This window comes from Gymnoscopelus braueri, assembly GCF_963280865.1.
Source record: "Gymnoscopelus braueri genome assembly, chromosome: 23".
Classification (NCBI taxonomy): domain Eukaryota; kingdom Metazoa; phylum Chordata; class Actinopteri; order Myctophiformes; family Myctophidae; genus Gymnoscopelus; species Gymnoscopelus braueri.
Window position 1 is genome coordinate 18,077,129 of NC_137625.1, and position 25,694 is coordinate 18,102,822.

A 25,694-nucleotide genomic window follows, 5' to 3' on the forward strand; every position below is an offset into this window, starting at 1 on the left:
GTGGCGGCAGCAATACGCCCTAGATGCGTTTTTTTTTTCAAGGCCGGTACTCAGTGTTGCCATGTCCGCTTATTATAAGCGACTTTGGGCTTCTTTTTCTGTAAAGTTGCTTGTAAATATTGTTAGTTGCGGGTTGCGTTTTTTGGGATTGTTTCTAAAGTTGCTGTTTCCTGATGTTGTTAAAACCGGTGGTTCTCTCACACATTTTCATGTCATGGACCCCCAAATTAATATGTATTTGTCCACGGACCCCCCCCCCCTGTTGTTAAAATGTTTTTCTGGGAAATAGCTAACAGCCATAGAATAGTATTTGCTTCTTTTGGTCTTGTTTTCGGTTGCAGTGTTAATTTTGACAGCAAATTCTGATTTAGTCTTACACAGTCCTTTGAATAACACACCATTTAGTTTTAGTCCTATTTTTGTCTTCTGAAATTGTTTAGTCTTAGTCTGTCTTAGTCGACTAAATATCAAAACCATAGTTTTTTAGTCTTAGTCGACTAAATCAACACTGGGCCTGGTTGCTTATTTCTTTCACAAAATCTGGCAACGCTGTGAAGACCCGGAAGCAGTTGTGTTGTTGAAACTTGTAAGCTTAACTTGAAATCCTGTCGGCGCGAGCCAGCAGCGAGGAAACATTACAGACAAACTGACTGCGTGCCAACAAACATGGAGTGGTAAAACAACACAACTCCTTCATAATATGATATTGTTATCACTATTAAAACAACAGGGAGACTTTTATATGTGATGTTATATGAGGCCGTTGGCCGGTGTTTGTGCTCGTCTCTGATAGACACAACATGGCTAATGCTAAGTGGTGCTATCCAGTTAGCATAGATAGAATGACTGACTGTGATGCTAGCTGACTAACTAGTGGTGGTCAAGGACCCCCAAAACCATATGTATTTGGCCGCGGACCCCCATCCCAAAATATTTTATTCCAGGGACCCCCAGAAGCAAAGATCTACAAGCTCATAGCGCGGCACCGAGTGCCGCGTTATGAGCTGGTAGATGATATTAAAGGTATCGTTGTACACTTACAGTATATTCAATTACAAATTAAATGTCTATACACTGTAAATTCATCAGTGTTGAGTTTACTGATAATCGGAGAGTGTACACATGTAACCAAATGTAACCAATCACAGTTCACACTGATCACTTATAACTTATAAATTTATATAGTGCTCAGTGTGAATGTCCTTTTACTGGTCCATTTGGTTCCATATTGTGTACAGTAGTAGTTAAAAGGATAATTTAACCCTGACAATTTTACTTTGAATTTCAAAGTTAAAATATACGTGGACACACATAACTACAAGGAATACACAAGTATCACGCACCATATTGACAAACCAGGTATACTGTGCCATGAGCTAATCTCTCAAGACAGCACTACTGTCTTTGCTTAAACATGTAATGTTGTTGTTAGTAGGGATACACACAGAACAGAAGCACTCAGGAGGAAGTGGACTATGAAAGGGGAGGAGCTGAACCTGAGTTCCTGGAGGTGGTGTCCCCAGAGGCAAAAACAAAGGGGAAAAATATATAAACTTCTCCCAAAAATAAATATTTTTGAGCGTTGCTCATTACACGATTGCATGATCCTTACAAGTTTAACCTTGTTGTAAAGGTGACTAATCAACGATACCAATGAATACCGATACCAATAGGTATTATTGAAACGGAGAAATAATCGACCCGAAGTTAAGTTTCCTAACTTTTTGTGGGGAGTTTATATACATTTCTCAGCTTCAAAAGAAAGTCAACTGAGCGTTTGTGCATTTACACACGCAGTCTACAGAGCGGGGTTGAACCAACTGTGCTGAGTCGTTTTACATGTTTGTACGAGAGAGCATAAATCAAGCATAAGAATTGCATTGATTTCAAGGACAAGGGACGTCTTCATTAAATGCGCTTCTTCGGAAAACACCCGTGTTAGCTGCTTGATAACTGCACAATCTGTTAAAAAGTACTTTGCCTTCTCTTCTACGCCTGCAGGCTCTCAACACAGAATACTGCTGCATTTTGTTGTGTGTGTCTGGGTGTGCGTCTGGGTGTGCGTCTGTATGCGTGTGTGAGAGAGCGAGATAGAAAGAGACTGCGAGAGAGAGAGCGAGAGCAGGCGAGAGAGTGGAAGAGACGGCGTGACAGAGAGTGGGAGAGAGAAGAATACGAGAGAGAGAGGCAGAGAAAGAGACAAAGAGAGATACAGAGACAGAGAGTGAGAGAGAGACAGAGAAAGAGACTCAGTTCTCTGAGTCTCTTTCTCATGCAGGCAGACACGGAGAGACAGGACAGAGAGAGACTCACAGTCTTGACGTGAGTGTGAGAGAGACAGGCTGCTGTGTAGGCTATGATATATGTCCAGTAATATCAACCTTTACCTTTTAAATTACGGTAAGTGTTTGGTTCTGCACTTATTTTGTTGTGCTAATTATTTAACTACGTATAAAGTTGTCAGGTTTGGGATTTTGTTTTGTTTCATATACCGTTTCAACATTATTGAATATAAGATCAAACGCCAGATTTGATTGGGGACCCATACAATTTCCCTGGGACCCATAAGACCACCCATGGGTCCCAGGACAGGACCCATTACATTGAAAACCTAGCTCTTGATAGCCTTTCAGGTAGTTAGGGGCCAAACGCCCAAACGGCACTTTTTTTCTAGTCCAGTTTATAGAGCCTATTGGTATCGACTACTTTTTCTTCGCTTTTGAATTGAACACTTGGACCAGAATCAATTGTTACAGTAGCTATGAATGTAGTAGTATGAAAGTATTATTTGTGTCATGTTGCCTTTTACGCTGTGTTTTGTCTCTCGTCTACTCTGTTGAGTCATGAACCTGTAATGCTAGCAGTGTTGCCAGATTCTGTGAGAGAAACAAGCAACCAGGTCTAGGAAAACTAGCCCAAAAGAAGCGCCTAGGGGCCACATGTGCACTTTAACATATACATCAGCTATTTGAAAACAGCAGATCTACAAGCTCACAGCTTGTAGATCGGCTATTTTCAAATAAAATCTTGCGGGGAAATTATAGTAAGCAGATCTGGCAACCCTGAATGCTAGTTGTGTTAATATTATATTATCATGCCTTTATTCTCTCTGTAGGGGAGAAGATGTGTTGCTGTCTCCGGTGGCCAGGGACACGGACGTCACAAGAGCAGCTCGCAGACGTAGCTACAAAAAAGTTGCATGTATCCTGTGTGTGTGTGTGTGTGTGTGCGTGTGTGTGTCAGTGGGAGAATTAACTAAATTCCTCAAAAGTTTAGAAAGTTAACTTCCTTTTGATTATTTCTGCCCTTCAATAATCCCAATGGGTGTCGTATTTTATATCATCATCGTTGATTAGTCACCTTTTACGACTTAGTTAAATATATACTATATAAAAAGGGCATAAGTGGTTAATTCATGTATTTATGTAAGGTTGGGTCACCGAGGAGTAAGGCTGGTGAATTAATATTCGAATATGTATCAATGTATGTATCAATGTATCAAGTTATAAAAACAAACAAAATATATGTTTTATTGGATCCGAGCCCTCGATAGCGATACATTGCTTTTTGTATTGTTTCTGTCAAAAACAATTGAAAAAGATATATATATTTTTTATAATAATAATAATATTCGAATATATTCGAATATCTGCCAATTTTTAAGACCAATATTCGAATATCATTTCTGAGGAAAGTTGACAGCCCTACCGAGGAGACGCCAAATGTATCTCTTGGGTCTTGGGAGCTGAATAGTTTCTGAACCCCTGCTGTAGCAGCTATAGTATTTAGCCAACAGAAGGATTTAAATCCATCAGTTGTTTGCCTGAGCACTGGCGTTCAGTCCCATCGCCGGACCAGCACAGCCCAGGGTTATCCACGGTAACACCAGCCCGGACCCTAGCCCTGAGAAACACTCCAGGATCTCTGTTCAGACAAGCTGGTACGTAACACAATGCACAACCATCTATGTATTGCTGCTGTCGGGCAGAAACCTCCTATCTCCAAATTTTAACTTTTCGTGTTTCTTCGTAAACTACTACTTGCAGATCTGCTACTTTTGCTACTTTTGAATTTGAATCCTGAAAAGTAACAGTTTTGGACGTATGAGGTTTCCTTTCCACCCGACAGAGACGATATACACACGCACACGTTTGTGTTTCTCTACTTGTGAGGATGTGAACATTTTAGCCAGCGGTTTTATGAATGCAATTTGTAAAAAAAAAAATCTAATTCAAGAAAATGGAAAATTTTAATCCTAAACCTGAAAAAAGCTGGTCTATTGTGAGCTTGTAGATCGGTGTGCAACACCTGCAACCGAGTATAAATCAGGGCATAACTCTAATCCTACTGTAAATGTCTAATCCTAACTCTGACCCCAGCCCAATCGTTTCCTATTTGTAACCTTAATTATAAAAATCATCATTGTTAACCATAAAACAACCATTTCTCTTGTAAGGACCAGGAACATAGTCCTCCTTATGTCTCTTTCTCAAATTCTAATATAGTTGTGGGGACTTTTGACCCTCACAAGTATAATAATGCACACACACACACACAAACACACACACACACACACACACACACACACACACACACACACACACACACACACACACTGTCTCAAGTCAAAATTTCTGTCAGTCACCCCCAGGAATAGGAATCCAGACGTGTCGTCCATCATAGCAACAGGAGGCAGAACTCCCAGATTCATTAACACACCAGGAGCTAGCATGGTAAAACACACACACACACACACACACACACACACACACACACACACACACACACACACACACACACACACACACACACCCCCCTCCCTGACGGTTATCAGTATATTAATCTTTGTACATAACATTTGTGTAGCTCCTAGATGAAAGCGATTGGACAGCAAGCCTTTACCCCTCCCCTCTATCTGGATTGGTTGACGCCAGCTTCACCGACGACGTCGGCAACCTTAGCTCCGCCCTTCTGAAGGAAGACGACCCAGGAGAGTCCGGTAAACTAAACCAGTGGTCCTCAAACATCTTCATGTCAACGAGTCCCCCAAATTGTATTTGGCTGCGGACCCCCATCTGAAAATATTTAGTGCCAGGGGCAGGGACCAGTGTTGATTTTGACAGAAATTTTTGATTTAGTTTTAGTCATAGTCTTTTGAATAAAATTCCATTTTAGTTTTAGTCATATTTTAGTCATCTGAAATGTCTAATAGTCGACTAAATCTACAGTTGATTTAGTCGACTAAAATGTATGTTGGCGGTGCCTTGATGGCGTCGTAATGGTTGATTTTACACTTGGTTGCATGCTGAAAATAGCCGATCTACAAGCTGCGACGCATTGTGAGCTTGTAGATCTGCTATTTTCAGAGCGCAACTAAACTTAAAAATGACTTGTCTTTTAGTTCTACTGGATCTCTTCTCCTCTAGTCCCTCACTAACATTTTAGTCTTAGTTTTAGTCGTCGGCTTAGTTTTTATTTCGTTTTTATTCAGTGAAAAAAAGGTAGTCGACGAATATTTTTCGTCATAGTTTTTTAGTCGACGAAATCAACACTGGCAGGGACCCGTGTTGTTGGAAATATCTACCGATTCAAATATCTACAGATACAGATCGACAAGCTTCACAACGCGTCACGCTGTGAAGCTTGCGGACCGGCTGGTCGTCAAATAGCATGTATATAGGGTTAAACTGATTTTAATGCTATATTAACACATTGGGTGCCAGAATGTTATAATAACAGAATACGTTCGGTGCCGGGAATCTCACCGTTAAGCTCCATTGTGCTGTTTAAAGCTGTAGACTCCATGACGAGCGATGCATGAAAAAAAAAGCATGCCTCCATTTTACCCGATGGTCCTGGCTAACGGCTGGAACGATGACATCTCTCACGCGAGTAACAATGGCGGAGCGATCGCGGATGCAAAATGAGTTGTTTTCCCCATAGAAAAAAGTTTCGGAGTTATAGGCGTTTTAGAGAAGGAAATAGACCGGAAGCGGATGGGGAGCCATGTTTTTGACACGATGATCCATCTGGCCCTTCCTTCTCAGAATCGCCTAGGGTGATCCCAGAGCTGCTCTAGCCCCTCCCGCATGGAAATAAACGAAAAAAAGACAAAACAACCGTATATATACGTTTTTTAGGAAAGTTGGCACTCCATGGGTGTATTTGCAAAACCGTATTAATACGGTTTTGGCACTCAATGTGTTAAGGACCCCGAGTGCCGCGCTATGAGCTTGTAGATCTGCTATTTTTTGAATAGCCTAAAGAAATCAAAAAATGACACACAGATGTGTTCCCGGTCTAAATGGGTTTAAGGACCCCCTCAAAAAACCAGATGATGCATCTGTTTTTTTTATCCTTCTAATAAAGGTACTACATGTGACAAATAAAACCTTTTTTAGTACCAGACTTCATTCTAATTCAGTTGTTTGGAGGACAGTCTACTCTTCACAGCCTGTGGTCCAAACCTGGTTATCAAATCAAATTGTTCCATCACACTGGTTCTTGGTAGACTAATATCTCCTCTCCTCTCCTTTTCCTTTAGCTGCTGCTAGTCTTTTCCCAGAGTTCCTTGCTTCCTTCATGAAATTCTCGTCTTCTGCCGTGTGTGATCTGTTGGAGGACTACCAGGATCTCTGCCAGGACAAGGTGCAACAATCCTTCAAACCATAATAATGATAAGAAGAAGAAGAAACATTCAAGAACTAATAACTGCATACTGGCCTTAGTAGCTTCGTAAATATTACAGCTATGAAAACAAAACTGATGTAACCAATATTTAAACTGAATGTGGAAAAAAAATATCATAGATTAATTCACAAAATCTAAACGTCTCAACCACTAAAACCCTACACTTTAGTTGACCTGATTCCTAAGGCCTCTATATACTAGGATTCAAATGGTTAAATTGTCATTCATTTTGTGTTATGTGTTTTACTGTGTGGGTGTGTAGGTAGCTACTCTGGAGCATGTGGTTCTGAGATCAGGTCAGCTCAGTAAGACAGCTGGAGTTAAATGGATTCTACAGCAGGAACACAACACATGGAGACTGATCAACTCACTGTACAGGTAGGTACCCGTCTTACCTGTCTCTGTTGGTTACTGAACCCGCCATCACCTTCCTGTATCAATGTGACGTGGGAAATAAAATGTTCAGTTCCCATGGGAAGCAACGTCTTTCTGTTTGTCTCCAGGGATCGTGTTCAGTCAGCGATCGGAGATGATGTCATGATGGACCTGTCTGTAAGTGACTCTCTCTCACACACACACACACACACACACACACACACACACACACACACACACACACACACACTCGCAATCACAAAAACACACACTCACAAAAACATCCTTACTACAACCTTGAGTATCTGCTGATTAGGGCTGCAACGATTATTTCCATGGCTTTCATTCTATCAATTACTTTTTTGATTAATAATCAAATAATCAAGTTAAGTGTGTGTGTGTATGTGTAGCATTTTATAATTGACAAAATCTATTAATCTGATGATCCACTTAAGCCCTTATTTATAATTTCATATTGCCGAGTCACGCAAACATTTTGAAAAGTTGTGAGTTTGTAGACGTGGGGGTTTCTCTTTTGGGCAGAGAAACCTTGTATCTCCATAGTTCAACTTTCTATGTTTTTTGTGTAAATTAATGCCCTACTACTTAATACTACAGTGTCCCACAAAATTAGCAAAAATCTGGCAGATCTGTAAGCTCACGTAACAACGCGTCGAATCGTGACATTTTTGCATTTATAGTTCAGCAAAAGTGTGGGTTGTGATTAATAACCATACTATATTAACCAGAGGCCAAACCCAGTGGAGGTTTGTTTAAATTCCGCAAACTAGCATTGTCACCACAGCAGACCCTTTTGCCTTCGTTTGAGCCATCCAATCACAGCCGCTCAACACTTAGAAACAGGGTCTTGACCTTACACATAATCTACAGCTGTGTGACACCAGTCACCGCCCCTCTGGAAATGTCTGCTTGATATCAACACTGTTGAATTTGTGTGACATGTTCCATAAATTAGGCTCACGGCTGTGTTTGTTTTAAAGAAAATGGCAGAACAATGTCATCTAATTAAGATCCAATGAAAGAAATGACAGAAATGAAATGTAATAACTGTTTGTGTACGTGCAGGTTCCCTGTGAGAGTGAGAAGTTAGTGGTGGATCAGTTGTTCCAACGTGATGCAGTCGTCAGACAGAGCCAGGTAACTCTCTCTCTCACACACACACACACACACACACACACACACACACACACACACACACACACACACACACACACACACACACACACCCCACTCTATAATGTAGGTAGCATGAAGCCATTGATCTACTATTATTGTATTTGCTGTACAATTCTATAATACAGGTGTCATGAAGAGTCACTGATCTTATTACTGTATTTATGGTACATTTTGTGTTGTACGTTGTTCTGGAATCAGCATTAGGGATGCATCGATCGATCAGACACCAATCATCATGATCGGCCAGTAGAGTCGACTTTGGTGATCATTATTGCCGATGACTAGGCCCATCCTATGTTCTGGAAATGAGCACAGCGTGTATCACAGCGCAAATACGAAAATGTAGTGTCAGACCGATTTATCTGCCATTATTTGACGTCAGTGTCTGTAGCTGATGTGTCTTGCTTTTTAACCACTTTTCAACCTGACATTCCTAATTTGGGCGTGTCATTACAGGTGATGTTTTAACGACTACATTGGGAGAGAAAAGGACTAACAAATAAATAAGTAATACAAGCTATTGTAGCCCTGTTTTGGATCAATACTTATACTTATACTTTGACAGGTGGTCTAGATTACTGTTGCACTGTAATTTGCCAATTGGAAGTCAAGCGACCGCCATCATGATGTTGATGTCACGGAGGAGTACGAACTTAGCTGGTCGTCTATTGGTTTACACAGTTCTTCCCGTTTTGTCATTGGTTGACACTGACGGACGGTTCTTCCCGTTTGTCTCTAGCTGGTTGTTGATTGGTTGGAGAGCATCGCCAGAGATCAGATTGGAGACTTTGCGGACAACATCGAATACTACGCCAAGAACGTCTACTGGTCAGTGTCTGTCTGTCTGTCTGTCTGTCTGTCTGTCTGTCTGTCTGTCTGTCTGGTGCATCTTTTACATACACTATGTTTAAATATGAATGTTGTGTGTGTTAGTGTTGATTTTGACAGCACATTTTGATTCAGTTTTAGTCATAGTCTTTTGAATCAAATTCCATTTAGTTTTAGTCATAGTCTTTTGAATCAAATTCCATTTAGTTTTAGTCATATTTTAGTCATCTGAAATGTTTTACTGTTAGTCTAGTTTTAGTCGACTAAATATCATAAGATTATAGTCGACTAAATCTACAGTTGATTTAGTCGACTAAAAATTATGTTGGCGGTGCCTTGATAGCGTCGTAATGGCTGATTTTACACTTGGTTGCATGCTGAAAATAGCCGATCTACAAGCTCACAGTGATCTAGAGCGCAACACCCGAGCGCAACCAAACATAAACTGACTTGTCTTTCAGTTCTACCGGATCTCTTCTCCACTAGTCCCTCACTAAAAAAAAATTCCCTAACAGTCTAGTTTTTAATTGTTGACGAAATTGTCAATATATTTAGTCTTAGTTTTAGTCATCATAGCTTAGTTTTTATTTAGTTTTTATTTAGTTTTCGTCAGTGAAAAAAGGTAGTCGACCAACATTTTTCGTCATAGTTTTAGTCGACGAAATCAACACTTGTGTGTGTGTGTGTGTGTGGGTTGCAGGGAGAACACCCTCCATGCTTTGAAGATGAGAAGAGCTGGAAGTGCCGGAGTCACTGCTGCCCTGGTGACTGAACTGGTGAGACCCCTGGCCTTATGCTCTCATTGGATATAAGAGCAGCGCTTCCCAACCTCGTCTGGAGGATCAGGGCCCACCGGAACATCTCTAAAGCGTTGGTCCACCCATCGATTCAAATAAACCACCCGTCTGACCACTTAACACGGCTGGTTTATTTGAATGATCAATCGATTGTGTTCCGGCTTGGATCAATGGAATTAACACAGTGTACTTTTAAGTTCCTATTTATTGGTATCACTAGAAAACACATGTTTCAAGGTTCAGTGGAATTGAGGAAAAAATACCATGTCTTTTCTTTTAGCATAATTGTTTTTTAATATTGTTTTATAATATCATCATTAAAATCATAGTGTTTTGCCCCCGTCTGGACCCCACTTGCCGTATCCTCATGGCCCCAGGTTGGGAATCACTGCTCTATTACTAATGTCTGTCTCTCTCTACTCATCCTTCTCCGCCTGTATGTCTCTCTACCTCTCTGTCTTATCTGTCTTTCTGTACCTCTCTCTCTCTGTGGTAGGACCCAGATGCTCCAGTGAGACAGCAGCGCCCTCTGGTGGACCTGGACAGAGAAGACGACAACAGACTCCTCAAGAACCTGTTCACCCTCATCAGAGCTGGAATGATTGAACAGGTGTGTTTAGGCTCTCTTCCATCTATGAACCTTCCATTACCTCAACCAGTGGAGTTCTGTCGTGTTTTTATTTGATGTTATACCGTATATTTCCAAACAGTAGCCCTACTGCAAATAGCCGCCTGGTTTTCGGTACCCCGTTGCAGGACTCTGTAGGCCATTGGTTCTCAAAGTGGGGTCCTTGGACCCCCAGGGATTCTTGAGGGAGTTCCAGGGGGTCCCCAGCTAAATGATGAATAGTTAGGAACCAAATGGACCCTTATGGGTCTGTAACTCTGAGAGTATACAAATGGAACGGTATACAAATGGAACCAAATGGACCCGTTAGGGTTCCATTTGTACACTCTCAGAGTTAAATTAACATTGATTTTACAATATAAATTGGGGTCCCAGAGATAGAAATGCCATTAAATGGGGGTCCGTGGCCTAACACATGTCAAACTGGGGGTCCTTGAAATTAAAATGGTTGAGAATCACTGCTAGAGCCGTAAAAAAATTCTCTTATGGGGGTCCCTGGCATATCTTTTCAAATGGGGGTCCGCGGGCTAATAAGTGTCAATTTGGGGGTCCTTGACATGAAAAAGTTTGAGAACCACTGCTGTAGGCTACCAATGTTTTGACCCATCAAAAAGTGCAAAATTTTCCAGTCAATTTTAAATACGTAGATTTTATTAAAGTTTATATTTGACATTTAACATGTATTGGCTTATAAGCAAACAAATAAATACAATTAACATTTTAATTTCTTTTTTTTAATGTACCCATTTAGACCTGAGTTCGATTCTAAAAACGCCTTCTAAATGCTGACCTAAGTTTTGTGAAAAATATATTTATTTATTCAAAAATTACAGAAAATGTATGTTGCTATATACTGTACATAGCAACAACAACCCCTAAAGGGGTTCCCGTCTTGAAAGGTATCGTTACAAATAGGGGTTCCCTCACCAATTGGGTTAATACAACTTCAATTTATGAAAATAACAAAATAGAATTTTAATTATATAATGAACAAGCTAATCTCTCAAGAACAGATTCTGCTCTGCGTTTGAATCTGTCGGTAGCCGTGTTGACAACCCGTGCGCATTGGTTACAAGTGGGCGTGCTATCAGATCAGGAAGCAGGCCGCGCTTTACCCAATCAAATGTAGTGGGCGGGATTTACGTGTGTGCCGTTCCTTCCCCACTAGAAACAAGGCGAAACTCATTTAACAATAGCGTCCTCGAAGCCGACAAGACCACGGAAAGTTAGTAACATTTTAAATTGCTCTTACATCATAGAAACAAGTGGGCTTATAACCAAAACGATCCATGTTCTGTTCTCTGGGAGAAGTGGTGTTGGTGTTCCGTGGAGAAATATTGTTAGTTGGAATGAAAACATAGTCGCACCACCGGAAGTGGAGCGCTGAAGGCAGACCAAAACCCCAGTTTCCCTGAGCACAGGTGCTACGTTGAGCTTGTCCCAGAGCTAAGTGAATAAGTAAAAAACAGCAGAGGGCGCTGTTTTTCCTTTTTATTTGGCGATGGGTTCCCAGATTGTGAACAAGTAGACATGCATTACATGGGTAGAAGGATGGTTGTGTGAACATTGTTGCGATAACACTGTGGTGTGTGTGTGTGTGTGTGTGTGTGTAGGCTCAGAGGCTGTGTAAACGTTGTGGTCAGGCCTGGAGAGCAGCGACCCTGGAGGGATGGAAGCTCTACCATGACCCCAACATCACCTCAGGTACCGCTGCTATGACAACCACCACTGTTACCACGACAATCCTGTTACTATGACAACCACACAAGTAGCCCATGACCCCAACATCACAGAGTTCTGTGTCGTGTCGTTGCTGTCGGGCAGAAACCTCTTATCTCCATATTCTAACTTCTTTTTATTAAAGCCCTACCTGGTCATACATACTACAGCTTCACACAAATGTATCAAATGGGGGGCACGCCTCACAGCTAGAAGGTCCTGGGTTCAATTCCCGCCGGGGGCGCTGTGGGCGCTGGGGCCGTGTTCTCTCCTCCGCGTCATCAGTGCCCATACCCTAGGTGGGGTTGGTGAAAGGGCCTTTCTGTGTGGAGTTTGCATGTTCTCCCCGTGTCTCCTAGGGTAGTTAATACCCTCACAAAAACATGCAGTAATCCTGGTCCCTATACTGCCTCCCCCTGGTCAGTCAGGGCGCCTGATGGAGGGGAAAGGAACTGGTTGGAATAACGTGTTCCTTCCACGCGCTACGTCTAACCAGGGAACCTCCCCCCTGTCGGGTGATAAGAAGCGGCCTGCTTGCTCCTCATGCATTGAAGGAGGCATAAGCTTCAGCTTGGGCTCTCCCTACGCTTGCAGAGGGAGAGTAGCGCCCAGGATTACATAGGCAATTGGCACTGGGTGAAAAAATATGGGTTACAAAATCGTGGGATAAAAATAATAAAAAAAATAATAAAAAAAAATGTGTCAAATGTAGCAGATTCAAAAACATCAAAAACATTTAAAAAAAAATCAAAACATTCAAAAACATCAAAAGTAGCAGATCTGCAAGCTCAAAACGTGGTGTGACGCGTTTAGAGCTTGTAGATCTGCTACTTTTGATGTTTTTGAATTTTAATCCTGAAAAGAAACTGATTTGGACATTTCCACCGAGAGAGATGAAATGATATGCAGATTTATGTCACTCACTGTCTGCAATGACTCAATGCATCGATATGGTATCTTTACTGACAGAAACCTTGTATGTCCACGACCACTACCCTTAAAAGACGTATCCGAGTCTTGTAGAATCGGGCAACCCCTCTTGGTTGCCCGCCTGTTGTCATTTTTATTAGAAGTACTACTAATGATAACATTTTTGTCAGACTCTGTGGAGCTGCTGCCGGTTGAAGGAAATCCTAATCGAGGAATCTGGAAAACCTGTTGTTGGAGAACGGCTGAAGAGGTATTTATATACACAAAATAATAATGATAATAAAAACCACTTAAACCCTAGTGTCCCTATTCTGGGTCATTCTATGTCATATTGGCGAAGATTCAGTAAAAAATCACACCCAGTGTGAAGTGGGCGGTGTGGTCACAGTGGTCATCACAGTGATGGAAGTTCACTTAAAGAAAAGTAATATTGTGGACCAACCATTGTACACCCCTAACTTAAAAAAAAACATAAATGTGTTTTTTTTAAGTAAATGTGTTTTTTTTAAGTGCATAGTCCTATTTCTAGGGCTATGCACATGTGTCATGTGTTTCACTAGCCAATCACAGTCCTGAATAGACTGTGATTGGCCAATCACGGTGCAGGGTTAGGGGGGTACAATGGTGGCCAATCACAGCGCAGGGTTGGGGGGGTGCAATGGGTGGGGGAGGTACAATGGTGGCCAATCACAGTGCAGCGAATGTCGATGTCCAAACCTCACATATAGGGGCGGTTTCACCGCCCAAAAATAGCAGATCTACAAACCCAGCATAGGAAAGAGAGCTCAGACTGTTTGGTGTGACAATTTGCATGAGATGGAGAGAGAGAGAAGAGACCGATTGGTCTCTCCACACAATGCACAGATTGCACACACATGAAATACGTAACCTTAAATTCAGTAGGGATGTTATTTTCAAATCCAGCATGCTTGTTCGGGCCCCTCTCCACGTCTCCTGTGCCATGTGTGAAGTTAAGAGGGCGCTGTATTAGGCTATAGTAATTTTGGTGCAAATGTTGGCTCTCTAAACTGTGTCAAAGAGCCTAAAGATTGACCCAAGACAGCTCAGACTGAGTTGAATGTACGTGTGGACATTAAGACTTACGGTTCTGGAATATGTTGACCTGCGAATGTGTGTGTGTATAGGGATGGGACGATAATTGTTATTATGCTTTATCGTGATTAAAAAATGCTCACGATACTCGTATCGCAGAGATTAAAATGTAGGGTGAATTACCTTTTTGTTGAGCTGCAAATTCAGTACCACTTAAACCCCATAAAACAGACCTGTAAAGAGTGCATTTGGTACGCTCTTATTTCACTGTACACAAAATCGCTGTGCGCTTGTAGATCGGCTATTTTTGGCGAACGTTCCCCCAGGGGGTTCAAGTGGTTATCAAAAGTTTAAGTGGCATTTTAAGTTTTAAGCATATCACGATAATATCGTTAATCGCAATTATTTTTGCCACAATAATTGGGGCATGTCATTTTCATATCGTCCCATCCCTACCTGCGAGTGTGTGCGTGTATAAAGTGTTTTTATGTAATTGTGTCTTTCAGGAGCAGTTGAACAGATATGAGAGAGCAATCTATGCTGTACTCAGTGGAAACATAAAGCCGGTTAGTTAACATCCCCTCACATTTGAAGACATGCTGCACAAAATCCTAAAATGTTTTCCTGTCCATTTCTAAATGTCCTTGTTTTTTTCATCCATCTCTGCCTGTTGCGTGTTGTCAATGTGATATCAGTCAAACTCATCATAGAGTATCTGCTGTTCTGTAACTTTAATATAGCTAACTGCCACATGTATAGTACACTTATTATAACATTGTATAATTTAAACGTGTCCAAGGAATACGTAGGGGGTGGGGTGTGTGAGGTGGGACTCTGGTTTCAAATTCAGACACTGCATCTTTAGTAGAGAAACTCATTGGGGGGTGTGTGTGTGTGTGTGTGCAGTTGTTGCCAGTGTGCGAGTCATGGGAGGATTGTGTTTGGGCGTACTTCAAAGTCATGGTCGACTCGCTGGTGGAACAGGAAGTGATGTCATCAGGCATGGCTCACCAGGAAGTTGACTTGCCACGAGAGTATCTGGAAGCCAAGTAATAAACACACACACACACACACACACACACACACACACACACACACACACACACACACACACACACACCACATCATACAGCACATGCAAAATAACTAATCTTGCAGTACCAGAAGTATTATTCTTTCTGCTGAATGTTTTCTCAACTGTCTCCTTCTGTCTGTCTGCCTGTCTGTCTACCTCTGAATTGTCTGTCTTTTTCTCTTCAGCTGGACAATGGACAAAGTGTTTGAAGATCTCCAAGCAACAGAGTCTAAGGTAGGACACACACACACACACACTATATTCTTTTAGGGATAGTATCTTTTCACATATCTAATGGCATATTAGAGCTGAAATTGAGACCAAGGTGATTCAAGAGGTTTTATCATTCTAAGGCATATACTATCATAGTAGGGCAAGTGAAATGTTGGTGTGGTTCATGCATAAAACGATCAATCTGTGCGGGACAGATATGTGTGTCCATGTCCATCTGTTCTCTCTGGGTTGCTGATGGCTTAATTGCATTATTACAATGTGTACCGTATCTGGATTATGATTAGGTGTGTGTGTGTGTGTGTGTGTTTCAGAGGGTGTTGGAGGAGACCAGAGAACATTATCATGTGATCCAAAAGGCTGTCATACTAGGAGACCTGGACGGTATAACCTATGACCTTTACAGTCGATTTAACCCCTGACTTGCTGTTTCCCGCCATATTTTGGTGTCGTAGTTTTAGTTGCTTTCACACAGAATAACGGATTGGCTGGTGTTTACACATTAACTGCCAGAGTTTATTCATAATGTACTCACCCCTGTGCCAGCGATTTGCGTTTTATAACCCTTTTCAACCGGTCACAGAATTGTTGCTCGTTTGTTGATCGTTTGTCTGGCTGTGTTTATAAACACACACGACAGATAGAGAAGCACTGAAACAGTTACGTTTTCTCTCTACGTCACCATTTTCTTCTTCTCCGCCTTGCAAATAGGCTGTAAACCTCATATCCGGTGGCTGTAGACGTATTTCCGCCAGGATCGGATTTCAGATCGTTGGTATACACAGTGACGATAGCTGTTCGTCGTCCAGAGTAAAGAAATATACAACAGGGGCTCTCCTTTCGTTTTTTATACCGTGTGAAAAAACATGTTTTGTTCTAAAAATCGCATTTTTCAAGCTGAAACGGAAACGGAAATCGCTGATTTTTCTTCCGGATGAGGCGGAGGTGAGTGGAAAGCAAAACTGATCTCGGAATGTATAGAAAACAGCGCGATCGTCTATTAAAGATCTGCGTTCTGGCCTTTTCTGGCAGCCCACGGTTTTATTTAATAGAACGCAGATCTGCGTCCATGGCAGCCAATGTGTTAACTTTAAGCCAGACACATAACACACACCATAACCACAACTTACCCTGCTGACAGTGATCTGTATGATCGAATCAATCAATTCATTAACCACCTGTACCTGTACCAACTGTAAGTTGATGTTGACCGTGTCATGGGCTACACTAAATATTTTTTGGGCCAATGTTGCCCCCCAGAACAGGCATACTAGGGTTCAAGTGGTTCAGCAATGAATGGTCTACTGTATGTCTCTTTCTCAGGTCTTCTGGAGGACTTAGGTGTTTGGCTGACAGGTTCCAAGCCCCTCCCATCTCACCTGCTGCGGTTCATGACTCACCTGGTGTTGTTCTATCGCTCTCTGGGCATGGCACTAAAAGTACATACACACACACACACACACACACACACACACACACACACACACACACACACACACACACACACATACTATAGAGCACTTTTTAACCAATCTTTATGGGTCGCGAGTAAATATCCCTTTTTTTCCGTTTCCTACATTTAAAAATATATATATATATTTCAAAAGATTGTAAAAAGTTTAAACAAAAAAAGTCAAAACTTCATCAATTAAAAAAATCACTATTTTGGGTCCTGGGCAAAATGTCTAATTTCTCTTTTGGGTCTCGAGCTAAAAAGTTTGTGAAGCATTGTTATAGAGGACGTGCAGTCACCTGATGTGCAGGGGTGCAACAATTAATCCTACTAATCCATTTCATTGATTCTAAAGTAATTCATAATTTTTAATAACACAAGCTCAAATTGTTTTTTGTTTGCGAGATTAGCCCAGGACAGAGAGACAGACGCACACACAGACAGACACACACATAGACCCTCATCTAGACAGCTCGGACCACTCCAGTGCCACGCTGTAAAAATATTACGGCCTGTTTCCTTTCCTAACCACTAGTCCTTGACCTCCATGAAAAAATAAGATGTGTCCGTATTCATGAGGACAAATAAAATGCGACTGTCCAGTTTGTAACTGTGAGACCCAACTGCATGTATGGATTAGTTTTTCACTTCAACAAAGATTGTAAGTTACAAATGTTTAACCCATTAAAGGGATTCTAGGCAACTTCAGAGATCAAAAAAAGAAAAATACTGTTGCCAAACACCGCCCCTCCACTCCCCACTTGAGCGAGGACACTGATAGGACAGTTCACACGGACGCGCACGGACGCGCACATGCGTGCGTTTCATTTACGTCCCGGACAGAGCCGGATACCCGGATGTGAAAACATAAATAGTAGGGAAAATACGGATTTCAGAAAGAGGACTGTGTTTCAATGCAGGAAAACACCCCAGCATCATTATATAGAGGAAAAAAAAAGCAAAATATATATACATAAATATTTTTAAATTTATGCTTAAAGTTACCTAGAATCCCTTGAAGACCTAAGAGGCCGATTCTACAAATGCTTTCTAAACCAGTAGTTCTCAAACTTTTTCATGCCAAGGACCCCCAAAAATTGATGTATAATTCGCCGCGGACCCTCATCTGAAAATGTTTTGTGCCAGGAACCCACCAGAAGAGGAGATTTGTGTTCAAAAAATTCAAATTTATAATTTATAATAAAAAATAAAAATAAAACATTTATGTACAAGCTCGCAGCTTGGCATTAAGTGATGCGCTGCAAGCTTTTATATCTGTATATCTGAAAAACGTATGTTGCTATACGTATGTAACGCTCAAATCTAAAATGACACAGATGCGTTCCAGGTTTTAATGGGTTAATGGGTTAGTTACAAATGGATGCATTATTATTTTCTGTGATGAACTAGCATGTTTCTTTGTACAGGAGGACGTATGTGTGGACATACTAAAGACCTACATCAGCGTGTTGATCAAAGAGGATCAGTGGGAACTCATCGCCAGCTATGTCAGCCAACTTCCTGTCGACACGGCGACGGTACAGTACGCCAGCTTCCTGGAGACCATCAGCCAATCGGAACAGAGGAAGAGGTGTCTGCATCTGGCCAATGATTCTGGTAAGAAAACTATAATCAATAATTTGACGCTTAATGATTCATGTTAAGTTGATGGTAGTTGATGCAGTGATGTGATATAATTGATTACAGCCTATGAACGTTTATTGATTTCCTATTACTTCTGAAGGCAACATTGGATTGAACTGCTTTGTTTTTGTGGTTTGGCTAAACCTATACCATTTATTTATTTTGGTTTACTAAATTGTATTTAATGTTAAGACATGTTTGAAGGAGAATTGTTATACACACATCACGTTAAAGCACTTTATAAATGAAAAAAGGTGTTCATAATCATATGTCTATATGACTGCTTGTATTAACTGATAATAAAGTAGCCATTAGCATTAATTTAGAAAAATATAGGAAGCTGAAATCCGTCGTAGAATTGAATTAGATCGTCGAATCGTGAGGCCAATGAAGATGCACACCACTTATATTCATTCGCCGTATTGACATAAACCCTAAACTTACTTTATAAAGCATGAAGTGACATGCTGTGAGCTTGTTGGTAACGCTAAAATCTAGAATGTCACAGATGCTTTCCCGGTTTTTAATGGGTTAGATACTATGTCAGAAAAAGCAAATGTTTAAACATTCTGAAGTCACATGGCTGACATTAATAACTGTGTGTGTGTGTGTGTGTGTATGTGTATGTTTGTGTGTGTGTAGGTCTAGATGTATCAGCCATCACTAAGCTGGTGGTGGAGACAGTTCGAGACAGAGACAGCACTGAGTTCACCCACCACACAAACACCCTGGATACTGCGACTACAGAGGTACACACTCACACTGGACACTGCTACTACATTGGTACAGTACACACACACACACACACACACACTGGACACTGCTACTACATTGGTACACACACACACACACACACACACACACACACACACACACACACACACACACACACACACACACACACACAGTGTGAATTCCTTTTTGTTGTGTTCTCTGATAGGAGGACCAGAAGAAGGTTGACGTCATTGATTGGCTGCTCTTTGACCCCGCCCACCGAGCAGAAGCTCTCAAACAGTCCAATGCCATCATGAGGAAGTTCTTAGGTACCTGTCTGTCTCTCTGTCTACTTGTCTGTCTGCTGCATTGCATTTCTTATATGCGTCGTGTACAGGAGTCTTTTCTTCTACACTGGTCGGCCCTTGGTCTTCTCCGACGCACCTGTTTTGGGGTTTTCTCATTTATGTCCCGTTGTAGAACAACGACCCAATGGCATGTGACCACTTCATTTCAATTCACCTTGTTTCACTTTGTCCTGATGTGTTTGCTTCTGAAATTAAACGTTACACAACTGGACAGGAGGGCCTCGTTTGGGGTCCCAGTAGTTGGCAATTGCCACCCCTAATATTGGCATTTAAACACCATTCAGTTCTATTATGCATATTTTCTCCACCTCTCAACATGTTTTGCAGATCAATCTGATTTAGGTCAGCGCTGACGCTGAGTGCATGTCAGTCCACGGCCGTGCATCTACATGTGACATGTGGCACATGTTACAGACGCATGTTTTCTTGTTTCCAAGCTCACAACGTGTTGCATCACACGTTGTGAGCTTGTAGATCAGCTATTTCTGTTATTTTTTAAACAGGACTTACTAGTGATGTGCGGGTCGGGTTTTTTCATGACCCGCCCCGCCCCAACCCGCGACGGAACGCGACCCGCCTCAACCCGCCCCGCGAACCCATATATAAATCTATGGCTCAACCCGCCCCGCGACCCGCGGTGGGAATACATATATATATTATATAGCGCTCTTTTAAGTACCCAAAGTCCCTTTAAATGTCTACAGTAGCACAACATTGTCATGGGCTGAATAAACAAGCATGTTGGTCAAAATAGGTTTTTTTTTTTTTTTTTCGTGGAGAGCGGCTGACCCGCTCACCCTCAGCCCGCATAATTTTCTCTGAAATCCTGACTCGACCTACCCGCGCCGCGGGTTGACCCGCGGGTCCCGCGGGTTACGGGTCGACCCGCTCATCACTAGGACTTACTGTAAGAGGTTCGGTTTTTTTTTGTTGCTACCCTTATAGTGTTTTTTTTGGGGTTTTTTTTCTGAAATGACTGCAACTGCACAAAACTGTAGGGGTCGAGTTTGCCTTTTCTTCAACCTGTCTGTCTGCCTCTGTCCAGCTCTTCAGAAACTACATGTCTGTCTGTCTGCCTGTCTGTTTGTCTGTAGCTGTTCAGAAACTGGATGCGGTGAAGGCCGTGTTTTCCAAGCTTCCAGAAGATTCTATGAGGGAGATTTATCATCAGTGGGAGGGTCTTAGCCAGGACACGCCTCTTCCTGCCGAGGACGAGAACGCCGTCAGAGAGCATCTGTGCATCAGAGCTTACCTGGTCAGGCATCACCTAACATCTACCTGTCCTTATCTATCTGCATACATATAGATACAATATGGTCTCTTCACCCGACGGTGGAAACCTCATATGTCCAAAACTCGTACTTTTCAGGATTCAAAAACGGCAAAAGTAGCAGACCTACTAGCTTGTGGATCTGCTACTTTTGATGCTTTTGTGTGACTCTAGTATGATCAAGTAGGGCGTTAATTAACCAAAAAACACAAAGTTAGAATATGGAGATAAGAGGTTTCTGCCCGACAGCAACAAATTTACTTATTTGACTGGAGTCCCCCAGGGATCTACACTAGACGTCAACTGACGGCAACGATATACTGTACATATTAGGGCTGCACAATACCTGTATGTGTAAAATGTATTGTCATTGCAATTTAACATTCACAATATACTGTACATATCACAATATACTTTTCATATCACAATATACTGTACATATCACAATATACTTTTCATATCACAATATACTGTACATATCACGATATACTGTACATATCACAATATACTGTACATATCACAATATACTGTACATATCACAATATACTGTACATGTCACAATATACTGTACATATCACAAGATACTGTACTGTACATATCACAAAAGCGCTATACGTACATACAATCCATGTATAAAGGATGTTTTTGTTTGGATTAGGAGATTAAGAGATGTTTTTTAAGGGGAACGTGAGAAACTATTGGTGGTATATATTCATTGTCAAATAGCAGCTGTAGCCAGGTGCTGTTTTCTTTTCAATAAAACCATGTTTTTGGAATGGAAATATTCAGTAATCCATTTTATTTTCTTCAATATAAGTGTACAGTAGGCTTTTCTATGTTAGCTGCAAACCAAAGGCAGAAAGACTTTCAAACTGTATACTGCAATATTTGTTTACTTATCACAAGTCTTATCATCGCAATATTATTGCATGTTTTCCTAATATTGTGCAACCCTAACACACACGCGCACGCACGCACACACACTGTACTTAATATGTATTTCATCTCTTAACAGGAAGCCCATGAGGCGTTTAATGATTGGTTCAGCCACAGTAACTCCGCCCCTCAGAAGCCAGACTCCGCCCCCCAGGCCAAGTTCACCGAGAGAGTAGCCAATGAGATGAGAGAGAAAGAATACCAGGTATCGACTTTTTTATTTTCCCAGCAGAAATCTGTTTGAATATAAACATTTCCTGGTCGTCAAATTCGGTGAACGCAACCCTATGCTGACACATTAACATTACTTTAACGTGTGTGTGTGTGTGTGTGTGTGTGTGTAGAGTGAGTATGCCAGGTGGGAGGCGGGCGTTGAAGCTCTGACTGTCGACGTTAAAGAAAGAATCTACAACGTTCTGCTGTTTGTTGATGGAGGATGGATGGTCGACAACAGACAGGTCAATGTCACACTGTCATCATTCTACTGTCACTCTATTTACAACTCTACTTCACTTTATGTCAAGTGATTTGTACCTGTTCATATAGCTGCTCCTCACTCCTCACTAATGCTCATTATGAGATGGTACCATTGCTGTGTCTCAGAGGACGACTGTGGAAGGTTCCGAAACCTGTCTACCAGTGACATCATTGGTAGGCAGGTTCTTTCTTTCTTTTTCCTTTATTTATTCACGGAAGCCCATTGAGAGCAAGCTCTCTTTTTCAAGGAGGCCCTGATAACAACATATAAAACACATACATAATGAAAAACAATAGCAAACATTTGAATCACATTACAATGTCACAGATGCAAATGGTGTTACATGAAACAGGTGCAGTCACTATGTAGTGTGTCCTCAAGAAGCACCCTGAATGTCTCTATTGAGACCAATCGCACAAGTTTCAGAGAGTCCTGAAGTTCGTTCCATTTGTGTGGAGCATAATACATGAAAGCAGTCTTTCCTTGTTCACTGCTCTTACGTGGACTGGTATATCTAATGTGTGTTTGTGAACGTGTTGAATGTCCAGTAACATTTGGTTCTAAAAGCAAGGATGGGTACAAAGGAAGCTTACCACACAAGGCCTTGTAAATAAATAACATACAATGTTGCTCTCTACGAACTGCGAGAGATGGCCAACCCACTTTATCTTATAAAATACGGTGATGGGTGAGATAATCATCACCAGTAATAAAACGTAGGGCGCTGTGATAGACTGCTATGGTAGACTGGTTTGGTCCTTTCAAACAAGATTTTTTCATTTTATTTGTTTTAATATATTGATATTAGCATTCTAACCTTCCAGGAAGAGAAAGGCAGTTTCTAATAGCTTGGAATCCCCATTGATGATGTCACTTGTAGGCAGGTTTCTGTAGCCCACCAATGAGACATAGAGTGAGTAGACAGAAAGCTCATCTTATAATGAGTATATTAGTGAGGACCACTTATATGAAGATTAGGTTGTAAATGTGTCATTGAATGGTGTTAAGATACACATTTGAGTTATTAATGTGTTATTGTTTTAGGATGCGCTGGAGGACGTTGAGCGCAGCCACCAGATGGCGATGCTGCGCTCCCTGTGTCTCCCCAGACTGAGTGTGTTGTTGCTGAACGTCCTGCAGCGTTCCAACCACCACCAGGAGGCGCTGCGCCTCGCTGACATCATCGCCTCCGACCAGCACAGACTCTATGAGGTGGGTTTACCTCACTGGCTGCCTGTTTGTGGAATAGTTTTTTTTATCCTTTTATTTTATTAATAGCCTACAGTATGAGGCAGTGGTTCTCAATCTTTTCACCCCCAACACCCCCAACATAATCATATTTGAAATTGGGGACCCCCCCCCCCCACCCTTACAAGCACTTTGAATTGTAGGCATTACATTTAGTTTGACTAGGTTCCACAGATAAACATTGTGAACATAGCCGATCTACAAGCTCACAACGCCTCGCACTGCAACGTGTTGTGATCTTGTAGATCGGCTATTTTCACAATGTTTGGCTCTTTCTTGCGTAATATTTGACAATTTGGCCAATTTGGTATTAAAAAGGTCTTAACTCTTTCAGTGCCAATGAAATAAAAAAACTGCCAGCATTTTTTTTTCAAAGTAGTAGTAGTTTTTCAAAAGTGCTTAGGAAGCGAGATACAGCCTTTTTCAGTAATAGGTTAAACAAAGAGTGGATGGAGCTGCAAATCTTCAGATAATGATATCTTGGGTTCTGAACATTTCTTTTTTACTCGGGATTTCTCGTTCTGGCACTGAGGGTATTCAGATAAAACTCAGGATAACTCGGGGCCTGGCACTGAGAGAGTTAAAAGTCATTACATTTTATCTTTTAGAAATGTGCATATACCCTGTATACACTTGTACGGTTTTGTTGGTTTTGGTTTACTGTTGAGTGAGAAATCAACGTTGCACAGTCATTTAGCTAATTGTCAGGGGACCCACTGCTATAAGGCACAACACTCTGCTTTGCTCTGCTTTATATCTCTGAGTTATAAAGCAAAATGTGAGATCTCTCAGGTCCTCTGGCCAAGGTCCTCCAGACCAGACAAAAAATCAGGGGTGACGGGGCCTTTGCAGTGGTCGCTCCCACTCTGTGGAACGCTCTAATGCTCAAATGTTCTTTCATCTGTGTTATTAGCACGATAGCTTAGCTGAAACAACGGTAAACGTGGACTTGGCAGTAACAATTCTACGTCGTGTCGTAAATGGCCGGGTTGTCAGACACAGCTAGGAGGATCCAAAGAGCAGCACTCCTCTCCTCTCCAAAAGTTGTGCCACTCTCTGCGTGAAGCGCCCGTGGAGCTGCACCAAAAATGGAAGACGGTAAACTGTCTTTCCAGTCAAGCCTGTCTGTCTAGTCTTAACTGTCCTGTCTGTCTCTCCAGGTGTTTTCTAAAGAGGAGCTGAGTCGGTTCCTTCAGAGGTTCAGAGATTCATCTCTGCTGCTGTTGGACAGTGGACTGGACGCGCTGGGATACCAGTTACAACCATAGCACAAACACACAGTAAAATAGCTGGGTTTTTTTTGTTAATTTTGTTTGTGTTGGCTGACTGAGCTATTGGATTTATGCTAGGCATCATTTTTCCATACGTATTTTGTATTGAATTATAAAAAAAATAAGAAGTTTCTGTTAATACTCTGTTGGAGTGGGCTATTTTGACGTTTGAAGTTCCGCCCAAATAAAGATTTCTCCAGTGATAGTTGATGTTGACCTTGACCCAGTAGGCACAAACTTTTAATCAGATAGTCCTGGGATCACACACACACACACACACACACACACACACACACACACACACACACACACACACACACACACACACACACACACACACACACACAGAGAGTAAAATATAGTAACAGTATTTGGTTTGTTTATTTTGTTTGTGTTGGCTGAGAAGTTTTTGGATTATTGCTATTTGTCCATACTTGGTTGTATTTTGTATTGCATTATAAAATAAAATAAATGTTTCTGTACATTTGAGATTTTTTGACAGAGTTCTGCCCAAATAAAGTTTTTTTTCTGTGATTTGTTGATGTTGACTTTCACCCAATTAGCCCAAACGTTTAATATAGTCCTGGGATCATTGCCCACCTTTCAGCCCCCTTCGTTGGGGTAGGTGACCAATTGAATCCATTCCAAGCAAGGCAATATTTTTTATTTTTAGTGTTTAAAATATGAATATATGTATCAGTAGATAAACTATGCCTTCTGGGATGACGATGAACCACTTAAACCCTATTTACTTTGTTGACCGGTGTCCCTCAGGGCTCTATACTAGCC

The 25,694-nt window shown here is 41.5% G+C and overlaps 1 protein-coding gene across 1 annotated transcript; it reads left to right on the forward strand.

Moving 5' to 3' along the window:
* Positions 1 to 585: 585 nt before the first annotated feature.
* LOC308079822 (nuclear pore complex protein Nup107-like) lies at positions 586 to 25,439 on the forward strand. Its single transcript, XM_080421429.1, has 27 exons — positions 586 to 674; positions 3,116 to 3,201; positions 3,842 to 3,940; positions 4,642 to 4,733; positions 4,867 to 4,999; positions 6,545 to 6,648; positions 6,953 to 7,068; positions 7,194 to 7,242; positions 8,152 to 8,223; positions 9,002 to 9,090; positions 9,791 to 9,866; positions 10,384 to 10,497; positions 12,129 to 12,219; positions 13,335 to 13,414; positions 14,724 to 14,783; positions 15,124 to 15,266; positions 15,478 to 15,526; positions 15,838 to 15,907; positions 16,847 to 16,962; positions 18,404 to 18,593; positions 19,263 to 19,369; positions 19,561 to 19,663; positions 20,797 to 20,957; positions 21,988 to 22,113; positions 22,253 to 22,366; positions 23,431 to 23,598; positions 24,795 to 25,439. The coding sequence occupies exons 1-27, from the start codon at positions 667 to 669 to the stop codon at positions 24,900 to 24,902; spliced, it is 2,724 nt and encodes a 907-aa protein (XP_080277555.1). The 5' UTR covers positions 586 to 666; the 3' UTR covers positions 24,903 to 25,439.
* Positions 25,440 to 25,694: the final 255 nt, after the last annotated feature.

What these genes read in the sequence shown, in the direction of transcription:
- LOC308079822 (XM_080421429.1), top strand. An exon ending in TCAGTGGAAACATAAAGCCG is followed by an intron (nt 14,784 to 15,123) that starts GTTAGTTAACAT and finishes GTGTGTGTGCAG; the next exon opens with TTGTTGCCAGTGTGCGAGTC. An exon ending in CATCATGAGGAAGTTCTTAG is followed by an intron (nt 19,664 to 20,796) that starts GTACCTGTCTGT and finishes GTTTGTCTGTAG; the next exon opens with CTGTTCAGAAACTGGATGCG.